This window comes from Pipistrellus hanaki, assembly GCF_964339955.1.
Source record: "Pipistrellus hanaki genome assembly, chromosome: 19".
NCBI lineage: Eukaryota > Metazoa > Chordata > Mammalia > Chiroptera > Vespertilionidae > Pipistrellus > Pipistrellus hanaki.
This window is the reverse complement of record NC_140521.1, coordinates 5,044,146-5,063,517: the sequence shown is the minus strand read 5'-3', so window position 1 is coordinate 5,063,517 and position 19,372 is coordinate 5,044,146. Positions and strand designations below refer to the sequence as shown.

The 19,372-nt window shown below is 52.0% G+C and overlaps 1 protein-coding gene across 1 annotated transcript in view; it reads left to right on the top strand.

Annotated features, from left to right (window-relative positions):
• The window catches only part of MYO18B (myosin XVIIIB), a gene marked incomplete at its 5' end in the record, with an annotated part of 150,699 nt that overhangs the window by 45,734 nt on the left and 85,593 nt on the right, over positions 1 to 19,372 (top strand). Inside the window, 7 exons of the mRNA XM_084868469.1 lie at positions 969 to 1,078; positions 8,698 to 8,763; positions 11,934 to 12,062; positions 13,280 to 13,423; positions 13,841 to 13,930; positions 18,754 to 18,873; positions 19,203 to 19,311. Of these exons, the coding sequence (XP_084724595.1) occupies positions 969 to 1,078; positions 8,698 to 8,763; positions 11,934 to 12,062; positions 13,280 to 13,423; positions 13,841 to 13,930; positions 18,754 to 18,873; positions 19,203 to 19,311 (768 nt within the window). The remainder of the gene's footprint in view (positions 1 to 968; positions 1,079 to 8,697; positions 8,764 to 11,933; positions 12,063 to 13,279; positions 13,424 to 13,840; positions 13,931 to 18,753; positions 18,874 to 19,202; positions 19,312 to 19,372) is intronic.

Genomic DNA, 19,372 nt, shown 5'->3' with positions numbered 1-19,372 from the left:
GCACGCTCACGTCAGTGGTCCCCTCCTCAGGCCGCGTGCCCTCACTGCAGTGTCTGTCCTCTGCATCCTCAGCGCCGCCCAGCTCCGCCAGGATGAGTTTTCCAACCAAGTGGAGGGTGGGCGCCTTGCTAGAACTTTCCAATGTCTGCCTCCCAGACCTGGTTCGTCTCCCCATTTTTTTCTTTCTGCTCTAAATTGCTTCTGTCTTTCTCACGGCATATAGAGGAATCGTTACATGCATCCCTAGGTATGTACATATATAAAATACTTATGGTTTTGAATTCATGCAAACATAACGTGTACATACATCTACATATGCATACATAGGCATGTTGTTTGTAGAGTACCTAGGATGCGCCAGACCCTGTCGTCACACGTGGTAACTGGCGTCAGTCTCACAGAGCACAGGGGCCGGCGTATAGAAAATGCTCGATAGACATGAGGTGTCTTACGTCCTGGGGGGCACAGCTCAGGCTCTGGAGGTGGGCCTGAGCTTGACCTTGGCTGACACCAGCAGGTCCCCAGATGTGCCTCCTGTGCTTTGCACCTGTAATAGTTCGGATCTTGGCTCTGGGGGGTCTGAAGAGTGAATAAAGTAATAGCACTTAGAAGACCTCCTGGATTTTCCAGGGTCGAGCAGGTTTGGAAAAACCTCTGGGTGAAGCAAAGCTAACCCGCCACCTTCCATGCTGAGGTTCTTGGAGCCCCTGACAGCGATGCTGACTCACACCGGGGCGTCCCTAGAGGTGGATGCGAGCCCAGCTTTTCCAGACTTGCAATGGAGCACTTTTAGGGTTTGTGTTCTGCAGAGACATTCAGGAAATGCGGACTGAACCCGATCTCTGAAGTTAGCAAATGGGGAAACTGAGGCCCCGAGAAATGAGTCCACCTAGCACGCTAGGAGCAGGGCCCTGGGCCGGCTGTCTCACCTAGATCCCGGTTCTTCTGCCCTCTCCCTCCTCGCCCAGGCTATGCTGACCACATGGGGCTCTCGCAGTTCCGCCGGCGATTCCAGGGGCTGGACCCCCTGCTCACAAAGAAGCTCATGTCAGCCACTGAGGGAGTCGACGAGAGGAAGGTATGTGGAGGGGGGTGCCGGGTGGTGGAGGCCCTGGCGCTTCTGTTTCTTAGGGGAAGCCAAGGGGCCATCTCCACCAACTGGGATCTGAGAGCCGGGCCTTGGGGGCAATGATGGGGGTGGTGTGAGGTGTGGCCCAGGCCCCTAGACTGCACCCCCACCATGTCCCTTAGGACACTACCCATCCCAGAATGCCCTTCCGAAACCCCGTGTGAGCAAATGCAGGAAAAGAACTAGCCAGGAGGAGAGCACGTCCCAGCTGCAAGGGCCCCCAGCAAGCTGAAAAGCCATCTTTCCCCAGGGAGTGCCTCTCGGCACCAGCACCCCGAGATGGTCTGTGGAAAGGGGGTTTCGCTGTCAAAAAAGTTTGAGAAGCATTTCACGGCTAGAGCCCCAATCTTATAGAATTATAGTGAGCCGTGTGCCTCAGGGCCTTTGCACCAGCTGCTTCCTCTGCCTGGAGCACTCTTCCCCCAGTCTTTGCATGGCCCGTGTTAACTCATTATTCCGATCCTGGCTCAGCTGTTACTCTCCATCACATCATCTTGTTTTGTTTGTTTTAATAATATATTTTATTGATTTTTTACAGAGAGGAAGGGAAAGAGATAGAGAGCTAGAGACACCAGTAAGAGAGAAACATTGGCCAGCTGCCTCCTGCACACCTGCTACCGTGGATGTGCTCGCAACCAAAGTACATGCCCTTGACCGGAATCGAACCCAGGACCCTTCAGTCCACCGGCCGACGCTCCATCCACTGAGCCAAACCAGTTTCGGCACATCACCTAGTTTTAATGTTTGTACAGCATTTATCCTTATTCAAATTTAGTAGGTCCCCTCGTGTGTTTTCTGGCTCCTAGCAAGTGTTCAGTCAATTCTCTGTTGAATGAATGAATGAGTGAATGATTACACATACCTGACCCCCCATATCTGCCCCCGTGCCTCCTTTCTCCAATTCTACTGTAAATTCCTAGGGCTGGAACCTCAGCTGGACCCCTTGTGCCAAACCCCCAATAATTTTCTGTTGAGAGTGGCCACCAGCTGACTGATGACCACAGAACTCTTTAGAATTTGCAAAATCCCGTTGCATTCTTGCAACAGCCCTGCGAAATAGGAGCCACGATGGTCCTTTTACAAATGAAGAGATGAACTGACTCCCCTGGGGCCACACAGCCAGGCATTCGTGGGTCTTGTCCTTGAACCCAAGCTTCTTGACTCCAGTGAGGCCAGTGGAGACAGCGTGGGCTCCAGAATCACACAGATCTGCACCTGAGTCTCCCATGGGGCTGTGTGGCCATGAGCAAGTTCCTTCATGTTTCTGGCTCTGTTTTCTTCACCTGTAAATGGGGTACAGCAACAATGCCTACCTCGGTGGGGTGTTTTGAGGACTACGTGGAACAGTAGAGTTGAAGTGCTTGACACAGAGCCTGCTGCATGCGAAGGGCTAAATTTGTATGAGTTCCTATTACCAGCATCCTCAGCATCGTTCAAGGCCACAGTGATGGCAACCAAGCCACACGGAGTCTATGTTTACAGCCATGTTGGAACTTCACCTCCAGGTGGGTGTGCCCATGTGCACTTGGGACCATCAGTCAGTGAGTAAACAGATTGGGAGAGTAAACAGAGTCACAATCGTTAGGTCCTCTCCTGGCTCTTCTCAGCAGGAGGGCCCAGGGCACAGGCCACCTCCTGGAGACCAGGCAGTGCCTTCCCGAGTCCCTGGGGGGAGGGGACAGCAGTCCCAGCTCCTGCAGTGCAGGGCTGTTCCCTCTCTGGGCAGCTGCCCGTTTTGGAAGCCACTGACCACCGTGTATCCGTCTTTAGTTGGGGTTCTGTGTCCTCGGTCCCCCCCAACTTGGTCTCCGTCCAGGGCCTCTGGAACGGAGCCATCGGAAGGTCTCGGGCCCCTCTGCAGCGGGAACCAGCGCGGATGCGCAGCGTGGGGAGGCTTGCGCGGCGGCAGTGGGCGTAGCATATGGAAGAGTTTCTATTCCGAACGACTCAGCAGTTCCCGGTCGCAGCCAAACCGAAACCACCTCCACGCGCACGCCGGAGGCCTGGGAAAAAATGGAAAATTACAAGCGGAATGGACTCAGTGGGAAGTTTTTTGCCGCTCCGTATTCTTCTTTCATTTGCTCACAGATCTCATTGGCGGCAGCATCGAATTCTTGGTAGCAACGAAAGGAAACAGCTCCCTGCCTCTCGTGAGGAGGCTGATAAATATGCATTCGCCAGGCAGCCTGATAGGTCATGAATTATGCATGAGCATGTGCTCGGGTGGGCACGCTGTCAGCCTGTGTGTGTAAAGCAGCGAAGGCCTCGGGATTGAAGGAGACAAGTTTGACAGCAGGCAAAGGTCAATATTGTCGTCGGGCACTAGAGGGAAGCAGAGGGAACGGTGAGGTCCCCTGTGTGCCTGAGGCGGGGCGCCCACCCACTGGGGTTTCACCCCAGGTCTGTTCCCCAGTGCTCTCAGGTGGGGGTTACCCACTGCATGTTTTGTGTTCCTGAGACAAAGAAAGCGTATGCCTCTTCCCACATGCGCACAGGCTCACCGCCATGTTTCTGGCACCGTGTGCAAAGGTTACAGATCCTTCCCCCGAAACCATCCTCAGAAGACACAGCCTTGCCGAAACCGGTTTGGCTCAGTGGATAGAGCGTCGGCCTGCAGACTGAAAGGTCCCAGGTTCGATTCCGGTCAAGGGCATGTACCTTGGTTGTGGGCACATTCCCGGTAGGGGGTGTGCAGGAGGCAGCTGGTCGGTGTTTCTCTCTCATCGATGTTTCTAGCTCTCTATCCCTCTCCCTTCCTCTCTGTAAGAAATCAATAAAAATATTAAAAAAAAAAAAAAAAAAAAGACACAGCCTCCCCCTGTGGGGATCATCCCCATTTGCAGCAGAGGCAGCTGAGGCCATCACCACCCAGCCAGGCGGTGTTCTCTCCTTGTGGTTTCAGTTCACGTTTCCCTGGTGACCAGTGGTATTGAACATTTTTAAACGGGAGCTCTCTGAGGACCGGCAGTGCCTGGTGAAGTTCTCTGCAGAATGTGCCGTCCATGGTGTTAATTTAAAGTTATTACAAATTCCGTTCAGCTTCAGCTAGCCAAGTACCTGCTTTGCACCAGGCCCTGTGCTAGGAGGAGCCAGAGATACAGGGATGAGCGGAACACAGCCTCACTGGGGGAGAAATACCTAAGCCATTTCCACTGAGGGGTGGCCTTCGGACGCCCCAGGGCGCACCCCTCAAACTTGAGATGTTTTCAGGAGGGGCGAGAGAGGGGTACCAGGGAAGACACCTCCTAGCAGGTGATGATGGAGTGGAGCCCGGAGAGGGGAGTTGGGAGGAGTCAGGAGTGCACGCATCGGGGACAGCTTGTGCAAAGACCTGGAGCCGTGATGGCACATGGCTAGCTGAGTGTGTAGCTTCAGCATCAAAGAGGCCACGTGTCAAGAAAGGGGGCTGGCGATGTTGGCAGGGGCCAGCCCCTGGGTCCTTGTTGGCATGGGCTTTATCAGAGGGCAACTCCTTGTTCCATTCCGGCTGGTCACTGTCCATTGCTTGCCCCAGGCAGGGTGACAGCCTTAGGCTGGCTGTGCCATTGACCGTCTTCACTTGTTTGCAGCCAAGATTACGTGTGTCTGTCAGTGATCCTGGGCGAGGGCTTTCCCTCCGCTTTACTCCATGTAAAGTGCTCCTTCTGCCAACGGCGCCGCCAGGTTCCACAGCCTGCCTCCCCCTCGCAGGACGGCTGCGCACAGAGCCTGGTGGGCAGTGGATGGGCCCCATCCAGATTGTCCCAACCCCCTAGGGTTCCTTCCTGAGGGGCAGCAGGTATTCCTTGAATGAATGCTTCTCCATGTGCTGTATTCCCTGGCTCAGTGTCAGAGCGTTAAACTGGTTCTTTTCAAAGACAGTATCCACTTTGTACCAAGCTCAAGTCTCACTCCTGCATGGAACTTTTGTGACCTTGTGAAGCATCCTTGTGGGGCAGGCATCATCACCCCCTATCTCAGAATATGGGAATCTGAGAGGAGGGGTGGCCTGCTCAGAGCCACTCAGCCCAGAGAACGGTGGGCTGGCCTGGACCCCACAGTCGAGGGCAGAGGAAGAGGTCAAGAATTGGATTCCCTGGGCTTGCCTCTCTCACATCACTTCCTGCCATGTGACCTTTGACAAGTCATGTCATTGCCCCGGGTCTCGCTTTCTTTCTCTCTAACACGGGCGAACAGTAGTTCCTGTGGCAGAAGTTTGAAAATAAATGAGCTGTATGTCAGGTGCCAGGAGCAAGGGTCACACTAAAAACCAGAATGGCCCCATTTTCCTTGGCGTTTCACAAGGAGAGGAACAAGCTGCAGCGATCTGGCCCATGCAGATGGCGTGGCCGATTCCAGAAAGATGCCAGACAACAAAGACATTCCTTATGGAAACCTGGATCATTGCCCCGGATTCCAGCAGCCGGCTGGTGGCTAATGATTCCCTTAATGTACAACCAAATGAAGTCACTGATATTTCACCCAACAAGTGACAGTTTCGAAGAGTGATATTAATGATGATGATAATAATAGTCATTAAGTGCAAAGTCACTTACAAAGTCACGTTACACGTTCTCAATTACTCATCCCGACCGTGGAACAGCCTGGGCAGGGGACAGGATCACCCTTCCTTCAGGGGAGGAAAGTGAGGGTCGCCACCCACTCACTCCACCGTTTGCACCTGCGCGTTCTTCTCGGTAAACAGGACAGAAGGTGTTTGTTGGCCCTCAGACTCTTGACTACACAGCCATCTCAAGGGCCGTAAGGAAGCAAGAAGATGGAGAAGAATCCTTGGCTATTGATGTGTGTGTGTGTGTGTGTGTGTGTGTGTAGACGCCAGCATTTGGGGTGCATCTGAGAAATGGGAGCTAAATGCATGGCCTTCAGTGCCTCTACCAGGTTTGGACCATGACAGAGCTGGTAGGACAGGCTCTGAGACACGGACGCTCACAGTATATACCCTGTTTCCCCGAAAATAAGACAGTGTCGTGTATTAATTTTTTCTCCCAAAGTTGCGCTAGGTCTTATTTTCAGGGGATGTCTTATCTTTCCAAGTGCTAGGTCTTATTTTTGGAGGATGTCTTATTTTCGGGGAAACACGGTGTTAGTGCTTCCCCTATGCCTGGTACTGTCAAGTCCCCTACCAGCACAAGCACAACTACGGAATCTTCGGAAATGGTGCCGATATTTCACCTCCCACCCCCATTTTTTTTCTCTTTCCTCTGAAGAGTTGCCTACAGCTCAGGGTAAAATGCTCGTCCAAGGTCTCATAGGTCATGAGGGCCAGGACCAGGATCTCAGCCCAGGTGGATCTGACGCCAGATTCTTACCCCTCCCCCAACCCCCAGCACCCACTCCGAGCGTTGACTGGAAGATAGATCTGGAACAATGTCAATGGCTGTGGGTTTTATTTACGTTTCATCCATTCTACTTGGAGCCCATTTTTATTTTGTCTTCCTCTTGTGCAGAGAGAAGAGATGCTGTACTTTGGAGATATTGGTTTTATGCATTCTGCCTCCCATGGCTCCCTGGGAACATTCTTTGGCTAAAATGTAATAAGTGAAACCACTCCATTTGTGGAGGGGCGGCATGGAATGTTCTCGTAGGAGGTCAGAGGAGAGAACTTCCTCCCAGATTACAGTCTCGGACTAGACTTTTAATAAGCTTTTTTTTTTGGGGGGGGGGGTAGAAAGTTTTCTGTGATGCCGATGAGCCGTGGAATTGAAACTCATGCACTAAATTACTCCGGGCTCTTCCTACCTTTGGTTTCCCACGCATCACGATTGCTTTTCTGGCCGTTTAGTCTGGAAATTGACTTTGTGCTTTTCGGTGGGCGGAAGGTCTGTGAGGGGTGGCGTGGGAGGGGAACTGGCAATCACAGAGCAACCAGGCACGGCCTGTACCTGTCCCAGGGTACAGATCTCTGGCAAGGCTGTTCGACTTGATGCAAAGTGGAAAATTCCATTAAATGGCCGGGGATTTTGGCTACCGCTGCATCCAGGAACCTCGGAGTGAATGTGTTTCTCTTGCACGGGTCTGCTTTTCTCATCCCCTATCTCCTCATCCTTAACCCCGCCAAGCTTTCCTGTTTGGATACTCATTCATTCAGTTGTCATGTTGACTGAGCTCCTACTGTGTGCATAGAACAGTCCCAGGTGCAGTGGAGGAATAAGAGGTGAATTAAACTCTGGCCCTTCCTCTATAATCTAGTCAGGCACGGAAGGTTAATGGCTGGGTCATTTTAAAAAAATATATATATTTTATTGAATTTTTATAGAGAGGAAGGGAGAGAGATAGAGAGCTAGAAATGTCAATGAGAGAGAAACATCGACCAGCTGCCTCTTGCACACCCCCCACCGGGGATGTGCCCGCAACCAATGTACATGCCCTTGACCGGAATCGAACCCGGGACCTTTCAGTCTGCAGACCGATGCTCTACCGCTGAGCCAAACCGGTTTCAGCTGGCTGGGTCATTTATTTAGCAAATGTTTTGGGGGGCGAGGCTGTGTCTGGTGAGCACAATGAAAGAAGGACAGAGTTGGGGTGACTATCATGGGGGACTTTAGTGACACAGGCCGGGGTGGGGGTGGGGGTGGGGGAAGTGGTTTCCTAGTACCTCAGAGTCCTCTGGAGCTGAGACCTGGTCATGTGAAGCAGTAAGACATACTAATCGATGCTACAGCGTGGCCAGACAGGCCTCAGTTCAGGTCCGGCTTTGCTCATGTGTAACCTTGTAGCATTGAATAGATGCCTTTCTTTAATTTTGTTTTTGTGGTAAAATATGCAGAACAAAATTTACCATTTCCACCGTTTTTAGTATGCAGTTCGGTGGCATTCTTCACACTGCTGTGTAACCATGGGTCTCCAGAACTCTTTCATCTTGCAAAACTAAAACTCCGTCCCCAATAAGCACCAGCTCCCCAAACCCCTCTGCCCCAGCCCGCGGTAGCCACCATTCTACTTTGACCTCCATGAATTTGACTATTCTATAATAGTTACTTCCTGTAAGTGGAGTCATGCAGTATTTGTCCTTTGTGACCAGCCCTTTTCACTTAGAATAATGGTGTCAGGGCTCACCCAGGTTGTAGCAGGTGTCAGAATTTCCCCTTTAACCTGATTTCTCTCCACGGTATGTATATACCCCATGTTGCTCATTAATCAATCTGCCAGTAGACACTTGGGTTGCTTCTACCTTTTGGGGTACAAATATCTACCTCGGTCCCTCTTCCACTTCTTCTGGGTATAAATCCAGAAGTGGAATTGCTGGATCATAGGGTATTGTTTTTCACAGCAGACACATGAATCCCTTAGTTCTGTGTCTTTGACTTCCTTCTCTGTAAAAGTGGGCATGGTTGTGTGATGACCCAGCTCGGGTTGCTTTGAGGATGAAAGCAGATGGTGTCTGGCACACAGTAGGTGCTCAATCCATGCTCACCACCGGTGTGAGGTGGGGCTCTGTGTGCCCAAACTCAGAGGCAGGTGGGGCCATCCTCTCTCTCCCGCCCAGCCGTCCAGGCAGCCTGAGCTTCCACTTCGGGAGGCTCCCGTCCTCTGTCTGCCTTCTCCTCTGACCCTTCTCTCCTCCCCAGGCCGTGGAGGAGCTCCTGCAGACCCTGGATCTGGAGAAGAAGGCAGTGGCCGTGGGGCACAGCCAGGTGAGCAGAACTTATTTCTAGCGCCTTTCTGCCCATCACACAGGGACCGGATGGGACCCAGTGCATGCCTACCTCCAGGTCTCCTCCTTCCGGGTCTCCTTCCAACCAGGGCTAGTCATTCCCTGCCCTGCAGTACAGTGGCGTGATTCATGCTTCTTATGAGGCCATGAAGGCAAAATGCTCTAAGGAGGGAGGGGATAACCTGGAGGAGTATCACTTACCCGGAGGTTAAACTCCCAGGGGCCTCTGTGGCTGGGTGGAGGTTTGCCTCTCGCAGCTGCAGAGGGAGCTGCCACAAACCCCGGGAAGAAACACCATGATCCTTCAGAGCCTCGTAACGTGGCCTCGCCACCAGCTGTGACACAGCTCTGGCCCTCGCTGACGGGCAGCAGCGCCAGGCGAGTACAAGGGGCTTGAGAAGGCACACGATGGTTAGAGCTGAGAGAAACAGCTTTTTCCAAAAACGTTTAAACATTTGGAGATTTTCACAGATTGCTGGTCTGCTTCTACGTAGAGATTTTACGAGGAAAAATACAGTATGTAGGACTTCCCAAACTGTTTGACCATGGGACCCTCGCCCATTACCCAGTGTCACTCCGCTGAGCATGTATCTGTTTCCCCTTTGCGCCCCACCTCCCCCCAGTGGCTCCCCGGGGAGCGTGAGATGGCAGCTTCCTGGTAAAGCTGCCCAGGTGGCCATGCTTCTGAGGTCTGGGCTCCCTTTTGCTCCTGTCCTATGATTAATAACCAGCTAATTACAGCAGTGTCATCAGGATGTCACACTCTGCTTGGGTCCGATAAGCAGCCGGACCCATGAAAAGCAACTAATATAGATTTTTCTCTGTGATCTTCAGCCGCTGGCGCCTTATCGAGGCCTGTGTTGAGGGCCGTGACATTTATGAAAAAGGTGGATTCCACATGCAGGGGCCTTCTGGTCGCCGATACGCTCCTAAAAGGAAAAGAAATCAAAATAAGATTGTGCCGAGGCGATGACTTATTCCTGTTCTCTGTACGGTCGTTTCCAATTATCTTTTTTAATGAAAGCTTCCTACTTAATCAATAGCAGTTCTGGCAGAACCCGCCGCCTTTTGTAATATATGAACTGGTGCTGTCATCACTTTGATCATTGATTTTTTTTTTTTTTTTTTTTTATATAGCAGCTTGTGGGACTCACTAGCTTGTGAAATTAATACTGTCATTATCGAGGCAATCTGATAGGTAATGAGTCAATCGTGTCTTTATTTCAATGAGGCTAATTGTCTCGGTGTCCCCGGCTGATAGGAGGTGTTCCGCAAAGCGACAGAGGGTGGCAAGACGGAGTTAGCACCGACTGGGTGTGTTCATTTCCATTCTCCCATCGAGAACGGGTCTCGTGCGGGATTGGTGGAATGATCTCCATCACAGAAAATACATTTAGGCGAATAGGGACTATATTGAGACCCTCCCTCCCACCTGGAATTAAATAGCAGTTCAGCCCCGAACCTCGGGCACCTGTCATAATGAATGAGGACACGAGGCTCCTGGTGACGTCGAGAGAATGGGTGCAGGAGCTGAGCTTAGAGCTTGGGGCTCAAGTTGATCAGTGGTTATGTGAACTTGAATCAATTACATGATCTTTCTGAGCCAATAGATTCCTCAGAGGGTTCGTGTGTGTGTGTGTGTGTGTGTGTGTGTGTGTGTGTGTGTGTGTGTGTAAGTATAAAATGGGAGATAGGAGAAAGAGCTTTGAAAAATGTAGATGCCATGCAAATGTTTATTACAGTCAGCGATGATTGCAGTCTTGTCTGGAGTCAGATAGAGGGAAAGAAGCCCTGCTATTGCCATAGAGGAGCATCCTGGAGGACGGCCTGTCTTAGCCTCAGTTTCTCCCTCCCTAAAATGGGGCGATCATATTAACCACTGCATAGAGCGGTGCATGTGCAGTGCTCCAGGTGCATCTCAGGTGGTCTGTCCAGACAGAAGGGCTCCATGAAATGGTAACCGGAAATCGGTAATGTCGCCGATCACCTGATCATATCACCGACTGAGGTGGAGCTACCCAGTGCTTAACCAAGAGCATAAGGCAGTCTGCAACGCGACTCCTCCCCATCTCTGCCTCAGGTCCCGTTAGAGCATCTTCCCTTTGCCTCTGGGAGGCGAGACCAGCCTCAGCTACCCAGCCACCTGGGCTGGAGCCAGCCTGGCCCCAGAGCTTCAGGTCCTCGCTTTGTGTGCCCTGTAGTCTACCCGAAGGCCGCCCTGTGGGGTGCCAGGGAGGGAGGCATTGATCTCATTAATGCAGATGCCTTCATCCATTATTGATGAGCCCAGGCCTGGAAATCTGGCTGCTTTCCGCCGGATACCGGAGCACCTCCTATGGGTGGCCCCCGCCGGGCTGGCCCCCTCCTCTCCTCTCCTGACCAAGCGGGGCCTCCCGTGCACCTCTCTCCCATTCTCTGTCCCTTCTTCTCAGGCCGGGCCGAGTATTACCAGGCCACCACTTCTCTCAGATGGCTAGAGGCATTTATTTTAAAAGTGCACACTCCCAGGCGTGACACCTTCCCTGGGCGAGGCCTGGGCTCTGCATTCACCTCGCTCCCCAGGTGATTCTGGTGCCTGGCCTGTCTTAGCAGCGGGTCTTCAAAGAACGTGTGTTTGCACCCCGTGGGGATGGCGCTGAGAGGCTGGTCTTGATGCAGCAGGCCTGGGGGGCGGGGGGGGGGGGCGCCAGGACTCTGCATATTTAAAAGGTCTTCAGCAGTAATGATGCTGCTGGTGCATGGACCACACTCTGAGTTTCACGGGCTAGGGGAAGAGGAAGAGGAGGCATGAGGAGACTTTAAGCTTTGATAATCTAGCCACATGTGTCAAACACAAGGCCCGCGGGCCAAATCCAGCCCGCCAGGCCTTGCAATGTGGCCCGCACCGCGCTGTCATCACTGCACTCCGCTGTCAGTTTATGACATTGTCAGTTTATGACTGTTCAGTAAACCATTCGGCCCACGATTTAGGCTGGATTTTAGATTTTGGCCCCTTCTCTGATTGAGTTCGACACCCCTAATAGACCCTCGGTGGAAGGCAGCTGCTGATACTTCAGGAGGAAGCAGGAGACTGGGGTCTGCGTGGCAGCCGCCTCTCACTTCAGACAGTCTGACTCAGGGAGAAGACACCCCCCCCCTCTCTCCTTGCAGGTCTTCCTTAAGGCGGGCGTGGTCTCCAGGCTGGAGAAGCTGCGGGAGAAGCTGGTGTCCCGCACCTTCGTTTTATTCCAGGCGGCTTGCAGGGGCTTTCTGTCTCGCCAGGAGTTCAGGAAGCTGAAGGTATGAGGTCTCGAGCACTGGGCAGAGGCGTGAGATGCCGGGAGGAGCACCGTCCGTGCCGGTCCGGGGCTGTAACCCTGCGCTTCCCGTGCTTGCCTGGTGCACCAACCCCTGAGGGACGTTGTTAACATGCAGATTCTGACCCAGTGGGTCTGGGCTTGAATAGGGCTCCCATGTCACCCACGATGCTGCCTCTGCTTATGTGAATTTGCAAATTCAAGTATATGCTGTTGGCCAAAGCAGAAAAAGGCAAGAACATTAGTAATTAAAATATTGTGGGCAATCCCACTGGCCCACTGCACCCAAGTAGCTCAGGCCGTGGGGTGATTTGGAATAGAGGCTTAATTAAGAGCCCAGGCTGTATCTATAGTCCAACTGCAGGGGTTCAGATCCTGACTCTGCCGCTGAGAAGCTGTGTGACACCGGGCAGGGGACTTTAACCTCTCCGTGCCTCAGTTTCCCTCTGTGTAAAATGGGCCGTCGTGAGGACTGAGCTGAAGTGTGTAAGGTGCCCAGGGCAGCACCTTGCGTGCCGGGAGGCCATGGCAGCCGCCCATGCATTGGCTAATGGGATGGCGGGGAGGGGAGAGGGAAGGGTTTGCAGCCTTGTTAGTCAGTGCGATCCCTCCTCTGAGAAGAATGGGTTAGGTAGGAAGTTCTCACAGTGTGATCCCAGACCAGCAGCATTCCCCTCAGCTGAGGATCCCTGTTAGCAGGAGAGGCTCGTCCCTACCCCAGACCTGCTGAGTCCGCCGGTGCTTTGAGACCCCCTGCAGGGGACCCTGATGCGCTCAGGTTTGAGGAGCACGGCATTAGCGTGCAGTGCGGCTGAGATGGTATCTATCCCCTAAATATCAACTGACAACACGGTCACGGCCATAGCTTCTCGCAGGCAATCTCAGGGATTTCCCGGGATCACTCCTGCCTTGCGTGGTGACTCCTGTCCCTAATCCGATTATAAGAGGTGGCCCATTGTATACTGCTCTCTGTTCCTCATCCTATTATAATTATTAGGTCACGAGAGATTAAACTGCGGCCTAATGCCTGCTGCCGAGAGCCTGGTTCCGTGGAAGCTCATTTTTATTTTTAAGTTTCTAATTCCTTTCATGAGGATATAAACCCATTTCCTCCATCTGTGCCACCCTCTGCCTCCTCACACTGCTTCACCTTCGCCAGGCTGGGAAGAACCCTCCGTTTCCCATCTCCTTTCCCTGCAGATCCGTCGACTGGCCTCGCGGTGCATCCAGAAGAACGTGGCCGTGTTCCTGGCCGTCAAGGACTGGCCGTGGTGGCAGCTCCTCGGCTCCCTCCGGCCCCTGCTGAGCGCCACCATCGGGGATGAACAGCTCCGTGCCAAGGAGGTCGGTCCGCATGCAGACAGAGCACTGGGTAGTTACGCCCACTCACACCCCGTCTTGGTGCTGTCATCTGACCCAGTACCCCCATTTCTGAGCATTCTTAAGCCAGGGATGTTCCACCCACAGCCCTGGCTGCCTCCTCCCAGAGAGCCCTCTGCTCCTGTCAGCACCGACCACCATCCATCCACACCCGGCTCCTCTCTAGGCTCCTGGGCGCTGGGTAAATGCACCCTTACTACCCAGGGGTGCACGGAAGGGTCCTTGTAGGAGCATAGCTTTGGGCACCATGCACATGGGCTGCTGAATCACCCACTCTGTCCCCAGCCTTCCACTCCTGGAACCGATGCCTCTGGTCCACAATGGCTTCTCTTATGGTGTTTGTTTATTTTTTATTTTTTATTTATCTTTATTTTTTTGTAGGAGGAGCTTACAACTCTGCGGCAGAAGCTAGAAAAATCAGAAAAGTCTCGGAATGAACTCCGGCAGAACACAGACCTGCTAGAGAGCAAGGTACCCCATCCCTGTGCAGGGCGAGGTCTGCGGAGGGGGGAGATGGTGATGCGCCTGGCGCTGCTCTAAGTGCTTTGCAAACCTCTTCAGAATAAGTGTGTGAGGTGCGCGCTGCTATTGTCCCCATTTTAGAGAGGAGGAAACTGAGGCCCAGCGGTATTTAGTATCTCCCCGAGGCTATCCAACCAGCAAGTGTAGACCCGAGATTCAAATGAGTATCATCTGGCTCCAAAGGGAAGAGTTTCTTAAATCACAAAAGCACAAATCACGGGGATGAAATGATAAATTTGACTATTTTAAAGTAAGAAATGAGCTTCTGTTTATCAAAGTCTAAAACGATGACACATTACAAACATGGAAATGAAATTTGCAGCACATATAACTGGCAAGGAGAATCCAGGATATGTAGAGAACTTCCTCAAGTTGTTGGAGAAAGGCAGCTCACTCCAACAGGAAAAAGGTGGGGGGGGGGGCGGTAAGGAATCTGCAGTGCCCAAGAGTTCAAATGTTCAGGAATTCAAATAGCCCATAAACTTGTGAAAAGATGCTCACCCTAACTAGCAATCAGGAAGTGCAAATTAGCACCACGAGGGGTACCATTTCACACTTCAGAGGGGTGAAATCTAAAGTCTCCTGCAGCCAAGTGTTGGCAAGGATGCGTAGCAGAAGGAACTTTTATACACTGCGGGCAGGAGGGTTACTCAATCTCACATTGGATGACTGAGTTATGATTTCTGCCTCCTCCCCTCCAACTCCTCTCCATCCCTCTTCTTGCTGTTCTCCCTCCTCTTCCTCCTTGTCCTGAAACGTTATATTAAGGTCCAACATACACATAAGCGCACACATCCTAAGGTTACGTCTCCATGCGTTTTTACAAAGTGAACTCAACAGTGCAGGCAGCACCCAGACTGAGACAGATCATTCTCAGCTCTTTCAAAATCCATCCCCACCCCCTAAAATGACTTCTAACACTAGAGATTAGTTTTCTTCAGTTTTTGAACTTTATCTAAATGCAGTCAAATGTGGATACTCATTTGTGTCTGCATCCTTTCATTTGACATTTATGCTTGTGACATCCACTCACGTTGTCGTAAATGACTGTGTATCATTTATTCTAATTGCTTGCCTAGTAGTCCTTTATGTGTATAGAACACTATTTATCAAGCAAGTGTAGACCTGAGATCGAAACTCATGTCATCTGGCCCCAACGGGAATTCTTTCATTGTAAACAATTTTTTTTAAAAAGCCCACGTCGTCAGGGGAAGTGATACATTTGACTCTTTGGAAATAATAAACGAAATGAACATTTGGTTGTCTCCAGTTTTGAACTATGACGAATAAGCCTGCTGAGAACGTTCTGGAAGCACCTGTCTTTTGATGCGCCTGTCATACTTTTCTGTTGGGAATAGACCTAGGAGTGGAATTGCTGGGTTTTAAGTTATCTCTATGTTCAGTTTTAATAGTTGTTTTCTGAAGCCCCATCTCTTCAAAACTGCCGACAGGCAAGGAAGAGATCAAAGAGCCCCAGAACCCCCAAACCCGCATCAATGACAGTAGATGCACTTTTTTTTTTTTTTTTTGGTTTTAGTCTATATTTTATTGATTCTCAGATGCGCGTTATTTTCCACCTCTATACATCTCTGGAATTGGGATGCATCTCAACAATCAGTGGGATCTTACACCAAAAATTGGCAGCACTTTCTTTTCTCAGGTTCTATAATTGTGCATCTTGTAATCGATGGCAGCTCAGATTTGGCGAAACGTAGTGTGTGGGAGCCCGGGTACGATTTTATTTGAAGAAAGGGGCGGGGTTCTCTCCCCGCCCCTCCTAAAAGCTGCTGTTGGTTTATGTTGGTTGCTTTGGCACTTTCAAGAGCGTCAGAATCGCTGTCAGATCGTAGCTTCCCCATCTCCCAAGATCCAGGAGGGAATCGAGGGGGAGGGGTCCTTTCCTGCATCTTTGACAAGCCCTGACCTGAGCTGTTCCTGGTGTGGCGGGGGGAGGGGGGGGAAGATGGCGTTGGGAGGGGGAGGGGTGTCAGGCTGCATTAGAGCCGTGGTTCCCATACTTGAAAGTACCAGAACCCCTGAAGGACATGATAGAATATAGATTGCTGGACCCCGCCTTGGAGATCCTGAGTCAGTGGGTGTGGGAGGCCCTGGGCCTTCTCTGCTCCTAAGCCCTCACGTGCTGCTGGGCCTGCTGGTCCGCGGACCACACTTTGAGAAACACGAGGCTAGAGAACAGAAGAAAGGTAACACCTTCGTGCGTGGGGCTCTGTTTTCCTTTGGCCGCTTTCTGTTAGCAGCTGGGGAGCAGACACTCCTGCAGGGCCACGCATCCCGACCCCACTCACCCGGGCTCTGCACCCCACCCCTGGTCTCAGCGGGAGGGCGCACAGTCCATAGAAACCTCCTCGATACACGTTGTGCCTCATCCTTGGAAACTCCGTTCGACTAGGCTTATTAAAAAAAAACAACATTATTGCAAAATGATTTAAGCGCTTCATTTGCAAAGGAGCAGAGAGGAGATGAGGAGATGAGGAGAGGCTGGCTATAAATATTCCTCAGGCGTGCAAAGCCGGCCTCGGTGAGGAGCGGGGCTTTTCATTTCCTCAGGAAAGCAGGCCCGTCTTCTTGCAGGAAGCCCCTCGGAGGCGGCGGGAGCTCCTGAGGATATATGGGCGAGGCGTGTCCTCTTCTCTCCCCGGGATATATTTTAGGCGTTTCCCAGGAGCGTATTTACGGCAGAAGACCGAGGCCCGGGCAGTCCAGCGCCTGCCCTCATTCGTCTGAGCAGCGGCCCTTTGTGGCGGGGAATTGCTGGGCGGATCCAGCAGGGGCTGCGGGTGTCGTGAGAAAGGTCACTTGGGCAGCGCTGCTGCGGAGCTGTGGCCCTGGCAGTAGCTTATCTCCGGGGTTGGGGGCGGTCATGCCAGGGTCATGGGGGGTCAAGTGGTCCTGAGCCTCGATTGTCTCTGTGGGGACAGATGTGGTATCCGGTGAAACAGTGGACGGTCAATCGGGACAGCTGGCTTTACACCTATCACTGTGGGATTGTGGGAAAATCCTCCCGGTCCCCGAGCCTCTGGGCCGTCCGTGAAATGGTGACAGTACCAGTTATGAATTCTCCCTAAGATCGCGGTGAGGGGGTGCATATAAAGTAGTTATGACAAATTTCAAGCCTTCACACATCACCGCTATGACTAATATGTATTTGAATTCTTACCAATCCCCCCACCCCCGCCACAGCAGACTGGAGTTCCTTGAAGATAATGATACATCTTAGCTATTTCTTTGCCTCTCAAAGCGTTCAGTGCCAATTGAGTGAATGAATGGGATAGCGCTGAATTTAACAAAGTTGCATTTAATGAGCATTGTGTCTGTGTCAGGTGCTCTGATCAATCCTTTACCCACATTATCTAGATTTACCTTCAAATCGGACTCTGAGGAGAGTGTAAGTACCCCCCCCACACACATTTAGATGAGGAAAGTGAAGCTCAGAGAGAGAAGACAATTTGTCCAATATCACACAACCTTGGAGTGGCAGAGCTGGGATTTGAACCCAGGTCTCGCTGACTCCAGACAGGCTGTGATAGGAGAGGAGCATCTACCCAAGACTGGGTGTTCCTTCAGCATTTGCCAATAGCTCTGGGCCCACCCCTCCCCTCACGGACAAAGCCCCGGGGCCCTTAGGTGGGAAGAGGGTTTTTTTTTTGGGGGGGGGGGGGACCAGGGATGGTTTAGGGGCTCCTTGCCTCTCTGAAAAGCACCTGTCATTCCCTCCAGTTTGAAAAGACTGATTGTCCTCTGGGCTTCAGACTTGGGTTTGCGGAACACAAAATTAATGCATTAAATTAATTTTGTGCTCCCTTTGCTCAGGCCGATTAGTACAAATTAGATTTCACACTAATTGGCTGAGGAGGAGAGAACGCAGGCCTGGTGTGTGAGATCGCAGGGACAAGGGTTGGGGTTAGGAGCGCAGTCTGGGGCCCATTGCAGGTGAGCCCTTGTCCAGCTCCGACACATCCGGGGGCCCATGAGCGAAGCTAGCCCACCGAAGCCCAGGGGGAGGCCAGGATTAGGAGGAGATCCTAGCAGTTCATGTGGCGAAAATTCTCGAACTTTGTTGTGCTTAAGAATCACCCGAGAGTGTGTTGACGTTCAGATCCCTGGGCCCCACTGCAGATAAATTGGTTTGGGGGGATACAAGAATCCTGGAATTTGCCCTCACCGGTGTGGTTCAGTGGATAGAACATTGGCCTGCGGTTCGATTCCGGTAAAGGGCATGCATCTTTGTTGCAGGCACATCTGTGCAGGAGGCAGCTGATTGATGTTTCTCTCTCATCGATGTTTCTAACTCTCTATCTCTCTCCCTTCCTCTCTGTACAAAAAAAAAAAAAAAAAATCAATAAAATATATATATATATATAAAAAGAATCCTGGAATTTGCATTTTAACAATCATCACAGATCATTGCAATGCAAGTATTTTCCCAGGATGCAGGGAAGTAGTGGTAGTAATAATAATAATAATAATGACAAATAAATAAACAAAATGAAGACAACAGGGTGAGGAATAGCAAAAGGAAGTCCTGATCCACAGCCAGCCAGGCGCATCCTGGGATCGCTTCTCTGTCACTAACGGGTGGCGATTACTTGGATCTGGGTTCAAGTCCCAGCCCTGCCACTTATTTGCTGTGTGACTTCAAAGCAGTCCCCTTGAGCCTCCTTTTTGCTCTGTTTCTAGTTCTGCGGAGTGGGTGTGGGGGAGAGTGTGGGCGGCCCCACCGAGTGGCCGCGCGTTAACCCTCTTCCCTCCAGATCGCTGACCTGACCACAGAGCTTGCCGACGAGCGCTTCAAAGGGGATGTGGCCTGCCAGGTGCTGGAGAGCGAGCGAGCCGAGCGGCTGCGGGCCTTCCGGGAGGTCCAGGAGCTGAAGGTGAGTGGTCATGGGTGGCAGGTGTGTGTGTGTGTGTGTGTGTGTGTGTGTGTGTACAGGCTGGCTGGGAGTGGTGGGCCTGTCCCCGATGCTCACATCCGGGAACAGGAAGCCTAAGTAAGACTTAGCTCTCTCATGCTCGAGGTCCTGGAGGATAGTTGGGTCTCACTACGGTTTGGCCTTGGAGGTGCCCTGGGTGAGGACGGGGTGGTCCCTGGCTGTGCAGGCTCCATGGTGAGGCCTGTGCAGGGCATGGCCTGTCCGGTGGGGGAGGTACCAGCCCAGGTCTTGTCCAGCTGCAGTGGGAACTCTTGAGGCTTTTCTTCCAGGGCAAGTGCGAGCAGGTCCAGCAGAGTCTGGGAGAAGTGGAGAAGCAGCTGCAAGAGGCCCAGCAGAAAATCCAGTTGAGTGACTTGGAGAAGAGTCACACTGGAGGAGGTAAGCAGGTTGGAGGCCGTGCAAGTAGATGCTAGTGGCAAAAGCTGTCCTTTTATTTCAT